General features: G+C 40.2%; 1 protein-coding gene across 1 annotated transcript in view; it reads left to right on the top strand.

Moving 5' to 3' along the window:
* The first annotated feature begins 3,348 nt into the window (after window positions 1–3,348).
* DLD (dihydrolipoamide dehydrogenase) overlaps window positions 3,349–22,470 on the top strand; it is a 34,837-nt gene continuing 15,715 nt past the window's right edge. Inside the window, exons 1-8 of the mRNA XM_007083959.3 lie at window positions 3,349–3,686; window positions 5,183–5,261; window positions 12,623–12,702; window positions 13,180–13,248; window positions 13,816–13,885; window positions 15,525–15,625; window positions 16,421–16,564; window positions 17,094–17,195. Coding sequence (XP_007084021.1) covers window positions 3,648–3,686; window positions 5,183–5,261; window positions 12,623–12,702; window positions 13,180–13,248; window positions 13,816–13,885; window positions 15,525–15,625; window positions 16,421–16,564; window positions 17,094–17,195 — 684 coding nt within the window. The 5' untranslated portion in view covers window positions 3,349–3,647. The remainder of the gene's footprint in view (window positions 3,687–5,182; window positions 5,262–12,622; window positions 12,703–13,179; window positions 13,249–13,815; window positions 13,886–15,524; window positions 15,626–16,420; window positions 16,565–17,093; window positions 17,196–22,470) is intronic.

Genomic DNA, 22,470 nt, shown 5'->3' with positions numbered 1-22,470 from the left:
ACCAATGTAGAGTTTCGAGAGGGAGGCCGGGAGCTAGACAGCCCTAGATGAGATTTTCCCTAGGAAGGGCCGGAATAGGACACCGCCATTGCCACTACCGACCGCCAATACTGGAGTCACTGCACCTGCCAGCAGAGTGAATCCCAAATTGTGTCTTTGAGCCACCCCTCTTAACTCAAGTCCTGGTGGGAGCATTGGATTGGCTTAAGTTCTGTGTCTGCTGCACCTGCTGGAGGCCAGGAGACACAGGGGCGGCCACTAGGGCTTCCTAGTAGGGTCTGGTCTCACCCTGTGGTGGGTCCTTCAAACATAAAAAGGGGATTCCAATAAACAACAGCCCCACAGCAAGAAACATCTACTATAAAGATAGCTACTGTATTATGTGGGGACTCTGCAACTTAGTGGAATAGCTTTACAGCTGGAGGGCAGCTTGTGGCCCTTCATTTTAAAGTTTGGGAAACCAAGGCCCGAAGACATGACTTCTACTAAATTACACGGAAAGTGAAGAGCAGTTAGGTCTAGAACTTAGGTCTCCTAATTGTCAGTCCAGTATACCTCACAATATTCCTTCCAACTTGTCCAACTCGTTCAGATCCCCTATTAGACCACCGTAGCCCTTCTCAGAATCACACTTCTCAGTTTTATAACGAAAGTATTGCTGCAGGATTTTTTTTTTTTTTTTTACCTCAATACCCGGGATTCATTGTCTCGCCACTTCGAAGAATGAAGAGGGGGACACAAAATGAGTGGCAGGCAAAAGTTTACTAGAGTATAAGATCAGAAAGGAAGAATAGTATGAAAGCCCTCTTTACCAAGAGGGAACATTTTAAAGCGAATGTCCACCTACTATATTATAGGCAAGAGGTCCTTGTTTTATAAGGTCTGGTCATGCCCCACCCCTGTTCCCTTCCCCTCCTTACTTCTCAGGTCCTACGCTCATTGGCTTGATACCTCTAGGTGCTGGTGAGCTAGAGAGCAGAGAGGTGAGCTGTCTCTTCCTGATTGGATCATTTCCATTATATGAGGGTTGGTCTATGGCCATATCAGTCCTTGTGAGCTATACATTTTATGGTCTACTACTTATTTTTAGTTAGGTCTTTTGTCAAATTCCTGAGGGAAACCTGAGGGGGAGTAGGTGGGGTCTGTTACTTTTTTTTTTTTTTAATTTTTAAATTTTTATTTATTTTTGAGAGAGAGACAGTGTGAGCAGGGGAGGGGCAGAAAGAGAGGGAGACACAGAATCTGAAGCAGGCTCCAGGTTCTGAGCTGTTGGCACAGAGCCCGTCGTGGGACTCAAGCTCACGAACCTTGAGGTCATGACCTTAGCTGAAGTCGAAGTCGCTTGCTTAACCGACTGAGTCACCCAGGCGCCCTAGGTCTGTTACATTCTTAAGAGGGACCTTAAGCCTGGGGGGTTTTGCTGTGGTCAGACACTCTTCCCCACCCAGTGACCTTAGGCCCTAATCTTTCCTTCTCCTCCCACTGAATCCTATCTTCTTGTATCATACTGAGTGCTCAGAGCCTGGAGCCTGCTTTGGATTCTGTGTCTCTCTCTGTCCTTCCTCCACTCATGCTGTCTCTCTCTCAAAATAAATAAATTAAAAAAAAGAAAAGAAAAGTGTGGCCCTTTGAGAATGCATCTATGCTACAAGTGTCCATCACTGTCCATATGCCAGCAAACTTTCAAATCCGTGTCTAGAGTTTTTAAGCTCTAGACATTTGTTTCCAGTAACTATTGAAGATCTCAAATGGATTGTCCAGCTGGCATCTGAAATTCAAAGAAGTTGTCTCATTATCTTCTCCCCAAAGTCATCCTTCTTTCCATGTTGCCTATTTCTGTAATGGTTTCACTACCCACCCAGCCATCTAAGCCAGAAATTTTGGAGCCATCTTCAGTGTTTCTCTCACTCTCATTCTCACATTCGGAGTTGATAGAAGTTGGTGATTATTGCCAACCTTACTGGTGGCTCACCTGTATCCTTTTAGCATTCACTTTTCCTCTGTATAGTCATCTACAAGCCTTCTTAGAGACTCTGCTAGAGAGACTTCTCTGGCTGCTGGTGCTCACTCGGCTCACCTATGGGGAAACCCAGAAGTGCCAGGGAGTTAAAGTCCCTGGGAGCAATCCTCAACTAATGACTGATGGAAGTTGATGGATGTATTTTGAATAGGAAAACTGAAGCACGTTCTAGATTATCTCCCAGAGGTCTCCAGTGAGTCTGAATACCAATTGTTCACACTGGTAATCTACTCGTTAATGTATCTGAAAGCATTCCCATCCCTTTTTCATCCTCTACCAATGCTTGCTTGGATCAGTTCTCAAATAAACTCATTGCACTCAACTGCTTATTTCTGGGACTGCTTCTAGGGCTGGTCAACTAAAACAGTGACCCATTAAAGGAGTTGGGAATGGCTACACAATTTTCACTAGGGATGACTGGATATTTGGAAATATTCACTAATCATAAATATAAGGGAGAAAATATGCATGTTTAAATAAGAAATTGGATAGTTGAAACTGAGGTGCTGACAGGATCACCCAGGGGGACATGCTCTGTAGACAACTGAAAATATGGAATTAGAGATTAGAGAAGTACAGACTGGAGATAAGTGTCTAGGAGTTATCAGTGTACGTAGGCAGGTGCTAAAGCCATGAAAATGGCTAAGATGACCAAAATGCTTATTTACAGAGTAAAGGACAGGGAAAATGGATGTTGGAGGACAACTAGCAGCCTGTATAACAAACACTAACTAGATAGCATTCTCTTCTCCCCTAAAGCCGAGTATAGCTAGGTAAGGAATCATTTTTAATTGGTGTTTAAATCCACAGACCCCAGCACGGTGCCTGGGCAGTAAACTTACAAGAAATGTAGAATTAAGTTTTATTCACACTATATAGTTATCACAAAGCATGAATCAGATCTTAGAGCTCTGTGCTCAATCTTGAAGACAGTTTTTCATTGTCTCTTATAAAAACCTAAAATCTTATCCCCCACCCAACCCATCCTAATTTGCTCTAACAGAGGAGGAAGATAGTGTTTTCTGTTTTGCCAGTTAGCTTAGAGTAGGCTGCTGGTGATGCCAAAGTCTGTGGTTCCATCCCTTATATAGTATTTGATTTGAGGAGAGAAATTATAAAGCAGTCATCTTTCCTCTGCGCGACCTCGGGGATAGTTAACCTCTCAGGCCTCATCCGATGAAGTGGTAAAACTCATCATCTTTCATATACTTGCTGTGAAGTGAGACGATGCCTGGAAAGTGCTGAGATTCCTCAGCTTAGCACAATCAAGGACCCGTCAAGCCTTACTTTCTGCAGCTTGCACCAAGCAAACGATAGCCTTGTTAATTTAGCTCGTCTTCCAAGTATAAGATCACATTACGAGCCCCCACGTTTACCTATCACCGGTAAAATGGTACGGCACTCCCTCCCTGCCACAAAGCACTAGGCGCCTTACGACAGTGTGCGACCCCGCGCCTGACAGGAACGCCTAGTCCCATGGGCTCTGACCGCTCCAGCCAATCGCGCTGCTGCCGACCCATGACGTAAGCTGCTCTTGTGCATGCGCAGGGCGGGGAGACCTTGGCGAGGCGGCAGAGGAGCTTAGCGGAGGTGAAAGCATTGGCGGAGAGGAAAGTTGAGCGGTAAAATGCAGAGCTGGAGTCGTGTGTATTGCTCCTTGGCCAAGGTGAGGGCCGGCTGGGTGGGGTCGTGCGGAACCAGAGGCACAGAAGGGCCTGCTGACGGAGTCCGGACGCGGCCTAACTGGTGGGGCGAGAGAGGCCGGCGGTCGGGCCGGGACCACCCGCGGCCCCGCCCCTGAGCAGGCTCTGCCCGGGCCGCGACCGGAGCAAAGACCCGGGCGGCGGAGAGGCCCCGCCTGTTGTGTGACGGCCAGCAGTTACTCACTGTCCACTCCCAAGCCTGGGCCCTGGGCACACAGGCTTCTCCACCTTGGCAGAGGAAGTAGAAATAGCACTTGCCCCGTCTGGTCTGGCTTTTCATACGTTCTGCGTTTTATCTCGAATCCTCATCTCAGCCCTAGAGTGGCAGTGGGCAGGTAACCTTGCGGCTGCTCCTTGAAACAGCCAGACGCAGTCAGCCCCGGCAGGTAACCCTAAGAATTCCTCAGAGGCCTCTTCATTGTTTGCAGCTTTAAGGTAGTGTCCATTGCCTTCCCTCCTAGAGGCTTGCAGCAGGTTATCTTTCGTTACGACAGCTCTCCCATTTCATCTCCGTGTCGAATACAGCCAGATTGTACGTATGTGGGATCGTAGCTGAGTACTGTGCTGATGGATACCTTGAAGATCATATGCTGGTCAAACTCCTTTGTGTCTAGGATGAGTAATCTGTGTTCCTGAGAGTTAATGTAATATGCTAGGAGTTACATTTTTAGTTAGTGGGGGAGCAGGGATTAAAAGTCAGGACTGACGTTTGGTTGGTCTGCTCCACTTTGGCCTACCGTCCTGACCTCAGGTGCCTTGAGTTACCTTGGAGTAGAGACCATGACTGCATTAGTGTGGGTTTCATCACTGCCTCCCGTTTGCCTGCTGTGATAGGAGCTATTTGCTTTGTTTCTTTGTGCCTCCCTGTTCTTAGCGTAGGAGAGAGTAGACGTCCATAGAGATTTTTATGGAGGTTGTGATGCAGTCTGTGAAACCTGAGTAGCTGTTGAATGTCAGTAACTGCGTTTTCCAAAGTGACATTGTCTAATTTGTGTTCCTAGTTAACTGTTCAGGAGCATCTTCATAGGTTGTACGTGGTAGTTTGAGTTAGGAAACAGCAGTTACAAGTAGGATTGTCATAATACAGATTATTGGGTACTTAAGTTAGAACTCTAAGAACTTTAACCGTGACATTAAAATGATCCCTGGCGCCAGAAATGAGCCGTGCTTTCTGAAACTTTAAGAAAACTTCACGCCACTGAATAACACTTTTTGTTGGGCTAACTATGACACAGTTTATTGAATATTCATAATGAAAAGATAGTGTGGTGAGCTGTGGTGGAGAGTTTAATTGTTATGAAAGAGGAGAAATTGATGTGTAATCTCTATGTGGCAATGGAAGATATATTAATAATAATAAGTGATAAAGTTTGCTCCATTTATTACATTTTCATGGACCTTCAGTAGTTCACTGTTTTGAATTCACATTTTACATCATATGAACAATTTTCTTTTCCAGAGAGGCCATTTCAGTCGAATATCTCATGGCTTACAGGGAGTTTCTGCAGTTCCTCTGAGAACTTACGCTGATCAACCAAGTAAGTACTTAGTAAAACAGTTTTTCCTCACATTATTTCATAGTTCCTTTGTGTTTAAATGTAAAAGTAAGTGAATATTAGAGTTTCTGGTAATAAAATAGTGGGTCATAAAATAGTGGGTCATAGAATTAGAGTAACCGGTAATAAAATAGTGGCTCATAGAATTCGTTTGTTCATCTGTGTATTCACTTAAATGTTTATTGAGCACCTAGTGTCTCCAGGCAGTGAACAAGGCAAAGCCCTGTACTTTTGGAACTAATAGTCTGGTGACAAAAGACAAACAATACTGAAGTAATAGGTAAATATTTTGGGTAGTGATTGAAAATTAAAGTGGGCAACGGAGAGGAACAAAGACTATTTTAGATAGGCTGTCAGGACTTTTCTAAGGAAATGATGTCTGAGTGAAGGGAGGGAGTGAGGTTATTTCAGGCAGACAGAAACAACTATGACAAGGGTGTGAGGTGAGAACTAGCTTGTGAGGTTTAAGGCATTGCAGAAAAGGCCGGTGTGGCTGGAGGATGTAAAATCAGAGAGGTAGGCGGGGATCAGTTCATGGTGGGAGGGTTTTGGAAGCCAGGTGAAGGAGTTTGGATTTTATTCCCAAGTGTGGTGGGAAAGCCAATGAAGGGTTTTGAGCAGGGGATGATTTTTGAATGTTTACATTGAAAAAGTTAGGGGCGCCTGGGTGGCTCAGTCAGTTAAGCGTCCGACTTCGGCTCAGGTCATGATCTCGTGGCTTGTTAGTTCGAGCTCTATGTGGGGCTCTGTGCTGACAGCTCAGAGCCTGGAGCCTGCTTCAGATTCATATTCATTCATTCTCTCTCTCTCTCTCTCTCTCTCTCTCTCTCTCTCTCTCCCTCTTCCCTGCTCACACTCTGTCCCTATCTCTCAAAAATAAATAAACATCAAAAAAAAAAAAAAGAAAAAGTTAATTCTGTCCACTGGGTGAGGTTAAGTGTGGTGGTTATTTGACATGGTTTAGAATGGTAAGATGACTTTTTGACATCCTGAGCGAAGATTTTGATGGGCTTGTCAAAAACATATTATAGGACAGAAGGATATACCCTGAAAGGAAGCTATGAAAGCTATGGATTATGGATATTTTCCTCTTTTTTAAAAAATATTTTTGAAGCTTCTGTAAATGACACATATTTTGTTTTTCAGCTACTTAAAACAGGAAGTTAATAGGCTTGTTTTTTTTGTTTTTGGTTCTGGTTTTTTAATTTTTCTATGGTACCATCCAGTATGGTACCTGGTACAAAGTAAGTAACCAGCAACAACAACAGTAATAGTAACTGATTCACTGAGGGCTTACTGTGTCTCAAGCAGTCTTTAATCCTTGTTGCCATCTTGTAAGATATGTGCTTCCATTTTCCCCATTTTATAACTGGAGGAACTGAGTGAAAAGAGGTTCAGCTAAGAAATGACAGAATTGGGAAAATTCTTCTGACCCTAGAGCCTACATTTTTTTTTTTTTAACCTTTTTAATGTTTGTTTATTTTTGAGAGACAGCACGTGCAAGCGGGGGAAGAGCAGAGAAAGAGGGAGACAGAATCCGAAGCAGGCTCTAGGCTCTGTGCTGTGTGCAGCACAGAGCCTGACACGGAGGTCAAACCCACGAACCATGAGATATGACCTGGGCCGAAGTGAGACGCTTAACCGACTGAGCCACTCAGGCGCTCCTAGGGCCTACGTTTTTAATTTCTGTTCTGTTTGGTCAGTTTCTGTTGAGTATTTGTTGATGAGAGCACCTGGAGGAGTTCAAAATTTCTTATAATACAGTCCCTGTTACAACATCTGGAAGATGTTTGAATAACTGTATGAACCAAATTCATCAAGATTTGAAGAGTGATGTGTGTTATTGTGGTAGGACCTTCTGTTTCATGACAGGAGTGGACTCACAGCACTTAATCACTCACATTAGCTACATTCATTCCTCAGTTCAACAACTATGGGATATATACTATGTGCTAGTGACTGGGATGATGCAGTGAACAAGTCAGACAAGATGCAGCTTTTTAAAAAAATTTTTTTATTAAAAAAATTTTTTTTTAATGTTTATTTTTGAAAGAGATGGAGACAGAGCATGAATGGAGGAGGGGCAGAGAGAGAGGGAGACACAGAATCCGAAGCAGGCTTCAGGCTCTGAGCTGTCAGCACAGCCTGTCACAGGGCTCAAACTCACGAACCACGAGATCATGATTTTAGCTGAAGTTGGACGCTTAACCGACTGAGCCACCCAGGTGCCCCCAAGATGCAGCTTTTATAGAGTTTATAGTCCATTTGGGCAAGACAAGCATCCATCCAATAATTGTGATAAGCGGAGAGCCTGGATGGCTCAGTCAGTTAGAGGAGTCCGGCTTCAGCTCAGGTGTGAGGTCGGGCTCTGTGCTGACAGCTCGGAGCCTGAAGCCTGCTTCGGATTTTGTGTGTCTCCCTCTCTCTCTGCCCTCCCCTGTTTGCACTCTGTCTCTCTCTCTCTCAAAAATAAACAAACATTAAAAAAAAAAATTGTGGTAAAGACCCCATAGGCTAAATATAAGGGAGCTATGAAATCTGTATCCCGATGGAGAATGGTCACAGAATTCTTTCTAAGGAAACGATGTTGATATCTGAAAAGGGTTGGGGTGGGAGTGGGTATGGGAGGAGGTGTTCCAGGTAGAAGGAGCAGCATGTGGGAGTATTTTGATGTGAGAAGGAGCACAGTGCCTTTAAGGAGCTTGAAAAGGGCCAGTGTGGCTGAAGTGTGTTGAAGATTGAGAGTTGACCTCTGCAGATAATGAAAGACCCTAACTCTTTATTTTAACGACAGTTGGAAGTCATTGGGAGTGTTTTAAGCAGAGGCCTGATACGATTTGTTTTTTGTTTTTTTTTTTTAAAGTTTATTTTTGAGAGACAGCACAGATGCGCATGCCAACAGGGGAAGAGGGGAGAGGGAGAGAGAGAAACCCATGCTGTTAGTGCCAGGCCGATTCTGGGCTTGATCTCTTGAATCATGAGATCATAACCTGAGCCGAAATCAGACATTTAACCGACTGAGCCACCCAGTGCCCTGATATGATTTGTTTTTAAAGATCATTCTTGCTGCAGATTGGAGTTTTTATTGTAATGCTTTTTGCTTTTTCTCTCTTATTAGACTAGAAGAACCAGGGCTGTGTCATTATAGGTATCCAAAGACCTTAGAATAGTGTCTAATGCTCAATAAATGTTTGTTGAATGAAAAAGAAAAGACCAATGAAGAAGGAGAGAGTAATGTCTGGGTCGGGTTTTAGTGGGAGAGAACACTGGAGTAGCATTGGTGTTACGAAGATTGGAGGTTGTGAGATTGGGAGGTGGATCTGAGGAGGGAAGAAACATCCGTCGAGTGCCTTGTATGCACCTAGCATCATCCCAGGATGTTGACCTGCATTGTTATCTTTGACCTCAAACCCTGGGATGTAGGTATTACTGTCACTATTATTCCTATGTTACATCAAAACTAGAGAGATTAAATATTTGCCCAAGAATTTACGAAGGGGTAGAGCTCATGTTTGAACACCAGTTTTTCTTTTCTTTTCTTTTTTCTTTTCTTTTCTTTTCTTTTCTTTTCTTTCTTTCTTTCTTTCTTTCTTTCTTTCTTTCTTTCTTTCAATTTCAAATCTTTTTTTCTTTTACTATATTTCTCCTTTATGGATTAAGGAGGTTGTAGGGTAATGATCAGAAAGTAAAGAATTCTTATAGAATTCAGGATTTTAGAGGCTGGGCAGTTTTGGGTGATGACAAGTATAGGATGTTACTATGAAAGGGTCACTAAAATAGACTGGAGATTAAGGCCGTTGATAATTTAAAAAGGACCCCTCTACCCCCCAAAACAAATAAACCTTGCCAACTGGCTCTTATACTCATTTAGTGAATTTGGTAATTAATAATTCCTGCCTTATGATATGTTTTTTCTTACCCCTTTTTTTATTTTTAAAAATAATCTTGATTTATGTATATTTTGAAACATGCGTGTTTTCCCTAACTGTAGTGTCAGGTTACTGAAGGTAGTGATTTCCTCTTGGGTAGGTGTTCATAAATACTTGTTGCTTTCGTTATGTTAATGAAGGAGCTTTTTGTCATTTTAGTTGGAGTTCCTGATTGCCCTGGAGATGATGGGGTCATCTGAGTGTTCTGCATGGCATTAGGACAGAAAGGTATAGGAGTGAATGGAGGCTTATGAATGGAAAGAACCTGCTTTGAACCCTGGCTGCATCACTTACTAGTTGTGCAACCTTATGCAGGTTGTCTAGTCACTCTCAGCCTTAGTTTCTTCCTGTGAAATGGAGGTCTGATAATTGTGTCATAGAGACATAAGGAGGCTTAAATGAGACGACATGAAATACTCAGCTCACTGCCTGGCACAGAATAAATTACCAAAATGGTAGATGTTATTGCAAACTGACTCCTTAAAATACGTCTTGCACTTTGTTGATGATTATCATTTATTTGTAACTCAACACCTGTATTTCAGTGGTAGCCTTGATGACACGGTATACTTATTTTCCTCACAGTGATATAGTAAGTAACATTCGTAGAACACTTTTTCCTGCTTTTTCTCCTTCAGTTCATTTCATGGCATTAACTGCCATGTCTGTTGAAGTCCATCACACCTAATTGTATCCCAGTATTTTTTAAAGCATCAGCCTGATAACTTTCTCCTGATATTTCACTGCCACCTAAAATGCAGATTGCTATGTAGCTGTCTTCTGCCGTACTTCTAACTTAGTCATCTTTCTCCCATGATACTGATTTGTGTGTCCTGTTTGGTTTTTCTTTTTCACTCTTAAAGGCTAGAGCTAATTTTGTAAAATTAACCATCAAGTGTTCCTTAGTGTGTTTCATTTAATTATTTGTCTGTATCCTGGTTTTTAAAAGTGTATGTGGGAATCAAATTGAGAAATGCTTTTGGACAAGGAGGTGGTGAGTCAGAATTGTGTGTTGTAAACTCTTCACCTGCGTGCAGCCTTTGTATAGGTGAGAGCCAACTGGTTTGTCTTTGCAACCTTTCGTTATGAAAAGTCGCAAATGTCGGAAAAGTAAGAATTTTCCAGTGAACATTCATAGATACTTCCACTAACATTTTACTGTACTTAAACTGTCATGTATCTGTTCATCCATTTAGCCACCCATCAGTCCACCTTACTTTTTTGACACATTTAAAAGTAAATCGCAGACATCCCCTAAATACTGGCTTGTTTTTGAAGGTTTGTTACTGGATCACACCCTCCTATAGTCTCAGCTGACTGATCTTCAGAGAATTTTCCTTTTTCCCTTCTTTTTTGTTCTCCCTAGCACTTTAGTGGTGTTCTGATGGAACGGTACATCTAATATCTTCAGTGAGGGGTGATTGGTTTTAAATTTTTGGTATTTTGTATAGTTAAAAAAAAATCTAAGAGCACGATGGGAAATGAAACTAAAATTTTTGGCTATTTTGTGTTTAAATTTATTTAATTAACATATACTTTAATCAGAAAAGATGTTAAAAATTCAGCAAAGAAACCTGTTTTTTGTAGCTTGTGTTTCATTACTGTGAATTAAAAATTAGAATCCAAATTAAAGAATATTGTTTAGGCCATCATTTGGTTCAAAACTTGAAAATAGATATACACTTTATTATGTACTTAATTCTGAACATGAATCAGGGAACCAGACAGCGTAGCCAAAGAGCACAAGTGGATCGATGAAACTTGAAACGATCCTTTTTTCATGTATTGGACTAGCTATATATTTTTTTCATGTACTGAGTAATCCTAATTATCATTTGATATAACCAAGGAGAATCAGTACTTTTATTTATTCAGTAGGAAGGATTCTTAGGTTTTGTGGGTTGGATAACTTCTTAGTTATCTTTCAACACAGGGGTTCTGTGTTTCTTTTCAGTCCTGCAGAAGTTTTTTGATGATACTAGCACTGCCATCCCTTGGTGGGGTGGGTGTTTTCTTGAGGAGGGATGATCAGAAATTAAAACTGCCATCTTCAGAGGTCAGAATATAGCTACCATATAGCAAATATTTATTATGTATGCTCCAAGTATTGTGCTAAGCTATTTACATATTTTGTATCATGCCCCTATGAAGTAGGTTTTTTTGTAGCCTTTATTTTGCAGTTAGAGAAACTGAAGGTGAAGTGAAACAGGTTAAATTACTCTCCTAAGGTTAGATGTCTAATAATTATAAAGCTTGATTATTGCTCTTAGGATTTTAGTTTATGATAGTTGAAATTGAGGAATAGAATACCGTTGAATAATGGGATGACCATTGGAAATAGAGACAAAAAGCTTACATTTTGTCTCTGCCAGTCACTTGCTATATGACCTTGGGCAAGTTAACTGACCTCTCTGAACCTAGTGTTTCTTATCTGTGAAATGTCAGTTACATGCCAGCCTTACCGTCTTCATAAGAAGTTCGAGAATCAAACAGGATAATAGATGTGAAAATGTGTTATAAACTGCTAAATGCTTGGGGTTGTAAGGATAGTAGAGGCGGAGGAGAAGGGAGACTGTCTCCTAACTCTTTCAAGCCAGTGTATTTTTATTTGAAGTTGGCTTGAGAACAGTGGGAATAATTGGACTTCTTTTCCATTTGCATTATAATTATTATATTACTAAGGCTGCTGATCAAAGTTAATTTCCTTTTCTATCTTCATATGGTAAATGTCCAGAGTGGTTCACTTAATGTTCTGGTTAGCCTGTTATTATAAACTATATGAAATTTATCAGCATTCAAATAAAGTCCAAAACGTGTTTGCCATCTATTACAGGGAAGCTGGTTTTTCTCCCTGTATCTCAAGTACAGTACCTGGAATCATATCATTCTTAAATTTATTGACAGCTCTAAGGATGTACAAAATTTAATCCTAACATTAGTCATTTAAGGTAGTGTTTCTTTTATGTGTTGTTTCTTTTATGACAGAAAAATTAAGTCACTTGGTTACACAGCTAATAAATGTTAGAGCTGAGATTTGAAGACAAGTATGTCAGATTCCAAAGTTCTCTCCCTCATGCAGATGTGTCTTCTAGTGTCACTAAAAGCCTGTCTTGTTGTTATTAAGTAAAACGGTGTGGAATTTAGCAAGGTCAGTGGATACAGTGGATATAGAACTCTCTTGTATTTCCATATGTCATAATGAACAAATAGAATATGAAATTTAAAAATGCCAGTTTTAGTTAACATCAAAGAATGTTAAGTACCTAGGAATAAAATAGTACTGGGTAGAAAATTCTGGTTCCTTGTACTTTCTTGGAGGTTTAAAGTATCAGATTTTTTGTTTGTTTTTTTAATGTACTATTTTTGGTCCATATTAAGCAATTTACTGTTTATATCAATTTGCTTTTATTGTAGTTGATGCTGATGTAACAGTGATAGGATCTGGTCCCGGAGGATATGTTGCCGCTATTAAAGCTGCCCAGTTGGGCTTCAAGGTAAAGTTTAGACTAAACGAGGTGTGGATTTATTTTTATTTGGAAGGACTTGATCATATTCACAAAATACTTTGCACCTAAATAACAGTGGTAAATAATGTCTTTATAAGTTCTATTCAGGCCTGAGACGAGTGAAGAGTGTTACTCAGTTGTGGTAGTCTCATGAAATAGCAGAGTCCATTATTCCCAACTCCCCACACTGCTTCGCACGTTTGGCTACTAACTTCACTTTGGAAGCAACAGTAATAGAACTAAAAGCATGTGTTTGGTAACGTTAAACAAAAATGTCTTAGAATAATTCACATTTGGGTTAGCCTGCATTTAGTATTACTCAGATGATAAATTTTAAAGGACTCTATTTCATTCTCACAAATGCAAACTTATTTTGTACAAGAATTAGGACAGATACATGGGAATTTTAGTGAACTGAAACTCTGCAGGTTATGTGCCGTTAAATAATATTTTCTTTGGTTGTAGACAGTCTGCGTTGAGAAAAATGAAACGCTTGGTGGAACGTGCTTGAACGTCGGTTGTATCCCTTCTAAGGTGAACGTGTGTTTCGTACAGTGCAAAGGCTTCTGTCATTAGCCACCAGCTAGAAGGATATGTTAAGACTAGAATATTAGACTAATACAGTTACTAAAAAATAAACAACCCAAGGTTGATAAAAAACATGTTATCCTTGGTAAAGCTTAAGCAGTGCTTTCAGCGGTTTGCCATACATTCCTGAAATTGCTTCTTTGTTTTGGAATCCCTAGCCTTTCCATTCAAACAGACTCTCATGTTCCATTTTTCTCTTTAGTTCTCCTTTACCAACGAAACAGATCATAGGCAGTAAATTCTTTTAGGTGCTTTTGGATGTAGACAGGACTGCCCTTTTCACCTGCCCCCTGAAGAGGGTACCTATTCCTTTGCTTTTAAAGAAAGTAAAGGTGTTTTGTTTTTCAGTCCTGCTGTTGAACATTGTGTCATTATTTGACTTAGATTAATTACATAAGAACAGAAACTGAATTGTTGTAGTCCTTTGTACTATTGCATGCAGGGGATGTCATTTCTTAAGTGCTTTTTTATCATATATAGTCTTATTAACATTTCATCATTTTGTCTATTTAGGCTTTATTAAATAACTCTCATTATTACCATATGGCCCATGGAAAAGATTTTGCATCTAGGGGAATTGAAAGTAAGTATACCTTTCATATTTAGCAATATTACCAGCCATACTTGACTCTTCCAGTTAAAGACTTCTGTATGTCTAATGAGTAATACTTGTTTCATTGAGGAAAGAGTAAAAAAAGATATTAAAAATAGAGATTTACTTAAGGCTTAAATCCAGATTTCTACTATGACATCTTCTGTTCCTTTGACAACTTTTGTGTGAAGTCTGCTGTGTGTGTATGTGTGTGTGTATGTGTATGAAGAGTCCGTTTCAATTTCCCTGAAACCTGGAGATCTCGAGGTGGGGAGTTGGCACTGGATTCCTGAGTGCTCTAGGCAGGGAAGGAAGGAAGGAAGGAAGGAAGGAAGGAAGGAAGGAAGGAAGGAAGGAAGGATGGACAGACTGCTTAGGTTGTTGGTAGTGTGGCAAGAACAAAGGAGAGAATGGGGAATGTAACCCAGTGTAAAAGGAGGGCATTTCATTTTAATTTGGTAAATCTTGTCTCCCACCATTCTTTTTGGGCTGTTTTCATTTCATCCTTTTTCACCAATTGTTGACAGATTCATCCAGAAGGGTAGTCTGTTCTAGAAAGAGCTTAAACATACCAGTGGGTATGGAGGGGTAATCATTTTTCTTTCATTTGTTTGTTGTAGTAGTTTCTGAAAGAATGGGCTGTAGTAGGCAATCCAGTGGGTATAGAGGTGATATGTACACATTAAAGCAAACATATCAAAGTAGATGAAAGGTAGAATCAAAACCCACTTTCCTGACTCAGGAAAGAAGAAACAGGGTTTAGTCAAGAGACTTGCATCGTAGGCCAAGCTTCCTCTTCTAGTTCTATGACCTACGTAAATCAGATCTCTCAGGGTCTCTGTTTACTCATCTCTGAGATATGGGTTGATTGCATGTGCAGATTGCTAAGATCTCCCTCTTTTGAAGTTCTGTTGAGTTGAGCTGCTTTGTTGTTGCTTTAGAGTTAGGAGTTAAATGAGGGATATTTTTTTTTTTTAAGTTTATTTATTTTGAGAGAGAGAGTACACGCAAGTGGTAGAGAATCAGAGACAGAAAGAGGGAGAGCATTGCAAGCAGTCTCTGCAGTGTGGAGCCTGATGCGGGGCTCGAACCCACAAACCATGAGATCATGACCTGAGCTGAAGTCGGACGCTTAACCAACTGAGCAACCCAGGCGACCCAAATGAGGGATTAAATCCAGTTGATTGAACTCTTTTATGTTAAGTTTCTATATTTAAAGTTTTCAGATGAGTATTTTTGTTTTTGTTTTGTGAAGTTGTTCCTATTTAAAATTTCAGCTGATGTTTTACTTTGCCATCTCTATTTAATTCTGTCCAGATTTATAATCATCATCATGTGTTCGGAGAATGAGTGTGTTGCCACGTGGGATGTAATGTGTATTTTGGACTGCATTTTTCCCAAAGGTGGACTTTTTACTGTGTTTGATAAGTTTTATTGACCGTGATGTGTTGCTGTTGGCCTGTTTGCGAGCTACAATTATTATAGCAGTTACTACATGAGAAGTTTTAACACTGCCTTTTTTACAGTTCTGTAAGCATTAAGCTGAAATTTTCCAGACCTGATTAGTGAAAAATATCACATTGCGTCAAGAATTTAGCTAAGGACTAAAGATTTATTTAACAAATTACAGTGTCTGAAGTTCGCTTGAATTTAGAGAAGATGATGGAGCAGAAGAGTACAGCGGTAAAAGCTTTAACTGGTGGAATTGCCCACTTATTCAAACAGAATAAGGTCAGTGTTTTAATGTTCAGATGCCTACTTTATCTTATGTTCATATGAAACATTCTGTTGATAGAGTGATGCCCTTAGAACTTAATGCTTGGGGGTATTATATATATTTTTTTAATATTTATTTTTGAGAGAGAGTGAGAGACAGAGTATGAGTGGGGGAGGGGCAGAGGGAGAAGGGGGACACAGAACCCGAAGCAGGCTCCAGGCTCTGAGCTGTCAGCACAGAGCCTGACATGGGGCTTGAACCCACAAACCATGAGATCATGACCTGAACAGAAGTTGGCTATTTAACTGACTGAGCCACACAGGCACCCCTATCTCTTTTTTTTCCTGCTGGGGATATTAATTTAAAACTGTGTGCTAACCTGAAATAGATTCCCTGACGTATATAACAATTTTTTTGCTGCTCTACACGTAACCTTATTAAGTAAGGAAGTATTTTGTACTGGGTGTATTATTTAATAGAGTGCTTTTATTTTCCTCCCCATTAATCATGTTTTTTTATTTTTATTTAAAAAAATTTTTTTTAATGTTTATTTTTGAGAGAGACAGAGACAGAGTGTGAGCAGGGCAGGGGCAGAGAGAAAGGGAGACAGAAACCAGAGCAGGCTCCAGGCTCTCTGAGAAAGCTGTCAGCACAAAGCCTGATGTGGAGCTCGAACTCACAAACCGTGAGATCATGACCTGAGCCGAAGTTGGATCCTCAACCAACTGAGGCACCCAGGCGCCCCATGTTTTTTTAATTGCAAACATCATTTTAAACTTTGTCAATGTATAAATATTATTTTATTAAAGGTTGTTCACGTAAATGGATATGGAAAGATAACGGGCAAAAATCAGGTCACTGCTATGAAAGCCGATGGCAGCACTCAAGTTATTGATACAAAGAACATTCTTATAGCTACAGGGTCAGAAGTTACTCCTTTTCCTGGAATCACGGTATGCTTTTTACAACTGTTATAACCTTCCTTCAGGAAGACCTTTTATAAACTACTTTATTCATGCTATTTATGCACTTTGAATGAAAAATTTCTAACTGAAATACCATATGTTGACACTCAGCTTTGGGAAGCTATCTCTATTTTGCAGTGATTTTGACCAGAAATAGAACATTTCATATTAAGATAGACTTGGGTTCATTTTGTAGTTAAAATGGACCATTTTGTTTTGAAATATTGAATGATGAAATTTCAAGTGAGCATTTTTAATGGGATTTGTTAAAATGGACTGTAAGGGATGGGGGAGAGGGGAAAGTGGGTGATGGGCACTGAGGAGGGCACTAGTTGGGATGAGCGCTGGATGTTGTATGGAAGCCAGTCTGACAATAAATTATATTAAAAAGAATTGAATGTAAGGATAGAAGTCATAGATACCTCAGAACAGATGAATGTCTTAGTATTTTTTGTGAGCTCATTTATAAGGCAGTAGGTTTTTCCAAATCATTTTGATTGTATATATTTTGTTATAGATTGATGAAGATACAATAGTGTCGTCTACAGGTGCTTTATCTTTAAAAAAAGTTCCAGAAAAGATGGTTGTCATTGGTGCAGGAGTAATAGGTGTAGAATTGGTAAGTAACGCCTTTTCTTCTCTTACTGCCTTCATGGAGTTGGAAGGAACTTAATGGTCTCCTGTTTGATTCTTTTTACAACATTGTAGGCAGATCAACATTGAGTTTTGCTTAAACACTTCTAGTATTACTAGAATTACTAATTTTTAAGACAACCAATTTATATAATCGTTAGTCATTAGAACATTCTCTTTTATTTTGAAATCTGCTTCCCTGTATCTTCTACCCTTTCTGTTTCCTAGGATGGATGTTTAAAAAATCTGACAGCCCTTCAGTCCTTCAGAAGACAGTTCTCATCTTGAGCAAATTAGCTTTCAGATATGACTTCTGTGGTCTGGCTCTTCCCTCTCCATCCTTATCTTGATCCCTCTTAACTTTTGTCAGACTGCTTGCAATTCTCCTGAGAACCTTGCTGTTTCATGCTTTTCTGCCTTCCTCGTTCTCCCTTCCTGTCCATCTGGTGACTTTTCTGTATTACCAGCAACCTCTTCTCTCCATTTTCAGGTATCCTTTCCCAGGGCTGCTGGATCTTGATAGCACAAAGAACTGCTTCACTTGTGAAATCACAAATTCAGACGTTGTGTTCTCTAACCATAACCTCCTTTCCTCTCTTACTCAGGTTTTCTCAGCACACAGGTGGTTTATCAGGTGCTCTAGTCCTTGGGTCCCTCTGTGTCTTTGCTCTCTGCACGTCCTGTCTTGACTGCTTTCCTGATCCACTTAGATTCCATAGTCCATCACCTTAGCCACTCTTCTTGAGTCCCTTGCCTCCTTGTTCCCTCATCCCTGCTGGCAGAGCTCTAGTCCTGAGGAAATTCAGCTGTCTGCTCTTTGTTTTTTTAAATTGTAGTCGACCTACAGTGTGACGTTAGTTTCAGGTGTACAACCTAGTGACTCCTCAGTTCTGTATATCATGCTGTGCTCACCACAGATGCAGCCCCACCTCACACCATAAGACACTATGACAGTACTGTTGTTACTTCCTGTGCTGTACCGTTTATCCCCAGGACTTACTCATTCTGTAACTGGAAGCCTGTACCTCCCACTCTGTCACTTTTTGCCCATTCTGCCACTCCCCTCCGCTCCCTTCTGGCAACCACCAGTTCTGTGTATTTATGGGTCTTTTTCTGTGTTGTTTTGTTGTGTTTAGTTCTTTTTTTGTTTGTTTGTTTTGATTCCACATACAAGTGAAATCATATGGTATTTGCAATATGCTATGAAAAATGTTGCTAAAGCTTATGTCTGATAGATTGCTACCTGTTTTCTGCTAGGAATTTTATAGTTTCAGGTCTTACATTAGGTCTTTAATCCATTTTGAGTTTATTTTTGTGTATGGTATAGAAAAGTGGTCCAGTTTCATTCTTTGACATGTGACTGTTCAGTTTTCCTGACACCATTTATTAAAGAGACTGTCTTTTCCCTATTGCATAAGTTTTCTTTCTTTATTATAGACCATATAAACATAGGTTTATTTCTGGGCTTCCTAGTTTGTTCATTGGTCTGTGTGTCTCTCTTGTGCCATTAATACACTTTTTCGATTATTGTATTTTTGTAGTATATCTTGAAATCTGGGATTGTGTTACTTCCAGCTTTGTTTTTATTTCTCAAGATTGCTTTGGCTGTTATGGGTCTTTTGTGGTTCCGTACAAATTTTAAGATTATTTGTTTTAGTTCTGTGAAAATTACTTTTGGTATTTTGGTAGGATCGCATTGAGCCTTTGGATTGCTTTGGAGAGTATGGACATTTTAACAATCTTAATTCTTCCAGTCTGAGCATGGTATGTCTTTCATCAGTGTTTGAAAGTTTTTAGAGTATATGTCTTTCACCTGCTCAGTTAAGTTTATTCCTAGGTATTTCATTCTTTTTGGTGCAATTGTAAATGCAATTATTTTCTTAATTTCTTTCTGCCACTTAGTTATTAGTGTATAGAAGTGTAACCAATTTGTATATGTTGGTTTTGTATATGCTGCATCTTCACTGAATCCATTTATTCTGATGGTTTTTGGGTGGAGTCTTGAGGGTTTTCTGTGTGTAGTGTTCTGTCATCCTCAGATGTGAGTTTTACTTCTTTCTTACCAGTTTGGATGCCTTTTATTTCTTGTCTGGTTGCTGTGGCTGGGGTGAAGGTGGTGGGAGTGGCCATCTTGTCCTGTTCCTGATCTTAGTGGAAAAGCTCTTAGGTTTTTACTGTTGAGTATGATGTTATCTGTGGATTTGTCATATATGGCCTTTATCACGTTGAGGTATTTTCCTTCTGAACTTACTTTGTTAAGAGTTTTTATCGTGTTGAATTTTGGCCGAATTTTTTTCTGCATGTGTTGAGATGATCATACCAATTTTCATCCTTCATTCATTTTGTTAATGTGGCGTGTCACATTGATTGATTGGAGGATACTGAACTGTCTCCAGAATAGATCTAACTTCATCATGATGAATCCTTTTTTTTTGTTTTTAATTTTTATTATTTTTATTTTTTTTCATGTTTATTTTTTGAGAGAGAGCACAAGTTGGGGGGGAGAGAGAGAGGGGGGCTTGGGGGAGACACAGAATCTGAAGCAGGCTCCAGGCTCTGAGCTGTCAGCACAGAGCCTAACGCGGGGCTCGAACTCACGGACCGTGAGATCATACCTGAGCTGAAGTCGGATGCTTAACCAACTGAGCCACCCAGGTGCCCCTGATTTTAATCTTCAATTTGGTGAGACCTTTTTGGTGGCATATCCTGGAGAATGTTCCATGTGCACTTGAAAAGAAGGTGTTTTCTGTTGCTTTTGGATGGAATGTTGTGAATGTTCTGTTAGGTCCATCTAGTCTGATGTCTTGTTCAAAGACACGGTTTCCTTATTGACTTTCTGCTTGATTTTCTCCATTGATGCAAGTTGGGTGTCCCCTGCTGTTACTGTGTTACGTCATTTCCTCTGTGTATGTCTGTTTTTATGTTCATACATTTAGGTGCTCCAATATTGGTTGCATAGATACTTATAATTGTTATGTTCTCTTGTTGGATTGATCCCTTTGTCATTATGCAGTGCCCTTGTCTCTTGTTACAGTCTTTATATTTTATTTATTTTTAATTTTTTTTTTTATTTTAAAGTATGTTTTGTATAATGTAAGTATTGATACCCTGGCTTTTTTTGGATACCATTTGCATGGAATATCTTTTTCCATCCCTTCCCTTTTGGTCTGTATTTTCTGAAGCAAGTCTCTTGTAGGCAGCATATAGATGGATCTTGTTTTTTTATCCGTTCCATCAGCCATGTCTTTTGATTGGAGCATTTATTTACATTTAAAGTAATTATTGATAGGTATGTACTTAGTGCCTTTTGTTACTTGTTTCCTCATTGTTTTTGTAGTTCTCTTGCTCTTTTTCCTTGTGATTGAGGACTTTCTTTGGTGTTATGCTTGGCTTTCTCTCTCAATTTTTGTGTGTCTATTACAGGTTTTTGCTTTGTGGTTACCATGAGGTTCATAGATAACATCCTAAGTATATAGGATTCTAAGTAACATAATGATACTTATAATGATACTGTATAACTTATAATAAGTATATAGCAGTCTGTATTAAGTTGATGGTCACTTAAGTTTGAGCACCTTCTAAAAGGACTGTATTTTTACTGCCCACTTCTATGTTTTATGTATGTGTTGTTATATTTTACATTTTCTAATTGAGTTCCCTTAACTAATATTTTATTTATAAATGTGCTGCTTTTTAGTCTTTTAACTTTCTTTGTAAGTGATTGAACTACTACCTCTACTATGTTTGTTTTTATGAGTGAAATTTTTTTGGGTCATGCTTTCTTCTCGGTACGGTCTTTTTGCTTAAAGAAGTCCTTTTACCATTTCTTGTAAGGCCGGTTCATTGGTGATGAACTGCTTTAACTTATGTTTGTCTGGGAAACTCTTTGTCTTGCCTTTAGTTCCAAATGGCAACCTTGCTGGGTAGAGTATACTTGGTTGTAGGTTTCGTCTTTTTAGCACTTTGAATATATCCAGCCATTCCCTTCTGGCCTACAGGGTTTCTTCTGAACAATTAGCTGATAGCCTCATGGGGGTTTCCCTGCTGTGTAACTAGTTGCTTTTCTGTTGCTGCTTTTAAGGTTCTCTCTTTATCTTTAATTTCTGACATTTTAATGATTATGTGTCTTAGTGTGGACTTCTTTGGGTTCATTTTTGTTTAGGGCTCTCTTGCTTCCTGGACATGGATGTCTGTTTAGAGAAATTTGCAGCTATTATTTCTTCAAATAAGTTTTCTGCCCTTTGCTCTTTCTTCTCCCGGACCCCTATAATGTAAATTTTTTTCCGCTTGATGTTGTCCCAGGGGTCCTTTAACCTGTCATTTATTTTTTTGCTGTTCAGCTTCGGTGCTTTCTACTATCTGGTCTTCCAGATCACTGAACTGGTCTCCTGCATCCTCTAATCTGCCATTGATTCCCTTTAGTGTATTTTTCACTTCAGTTAATGTGTTCTTCAACTCTGATTGGTTCTTTTTCATATTTTCTATCACTTTGTTGAGGTCCTTACTGAGTTCATCCACTCTTCTTTGTAGTCCTTTGGGCGCCTTTATGGCCATTACTTTGAACTTTTTATCACGTAGATTGCTTGTCTGTTTTCTTTAGTTTGTTTTCTGCTGTTTCCTTTTGTTCTTTTGATTGGAGCATATTCCTCTGTTTCCTCATTTTATCTGACTTCCTGTGTTTGTGTGAATTAGGTGAAAGGGCTACCTCTCCCATTCTTGAAGGAGTGGCCTTGTATAGGAATTTCCCCTGTGTAGACTCCATGTTCCTGATGGCTTTGGCTTTCTGGCTGGAGCTGGAGCGGGCACAGGCTGGGGCATCTTGGGCTGTTTTGTGCCAGGGCCACCCTAATAGGACAGCTGGAGCTGAATCAGATGTGGTCTGGCAGGTCCTGGGGTTCTCTGTGTTGGGCTACCCTGGTGGGATGGCTGGAGCTGGGGTGGGTGCCAGCTGCAGCACTCCACAGGGGGCTCCCTGGCCGGATCGGTGAGAATGCCTGGGGTGCTTTGCACCCAAGTTGCCTTGGCAGGACAGCTGGAGATGGAGTTGTAGTGGGCACAGGCTGGGGGGTTTCATGTGTTGTGCTGGGGCAGCCCTAGTTGGACAGCTGGAGCTATGGTAGGTGTGGGCCAGGAGCCCAGGGCCACTGAGTCAGCAGTCCGTTTAGAACGCCTGGACCCTGCTCCTGTCTGCACTACCAAGGTGAAGGGAGAGCGTAAACAGTGGTGCCTCTTAGCGTCTCCATCTCTGGGGGGCTTTCCAG

Source organism: Panthera tigris, chromosome A2 (genome assembly GCF_018350195.1).
Source record: "Panthera tigris isolate Pti1 chromosome A2, P.tigris_Pti1_mat1.1, whole genome shotgun sequence".
In the NCBI taxonomy this organism is placed as follows: Eukaryota; Metazoa; Chordata; class Mammalia; order Carnivora; family Felidae; genus Panthera; species Panthera tigris.
Note: the sequence above shows the minus strand (reverse complement) of the source record. Positions and strands in the feature narration are given on the sequence as shown.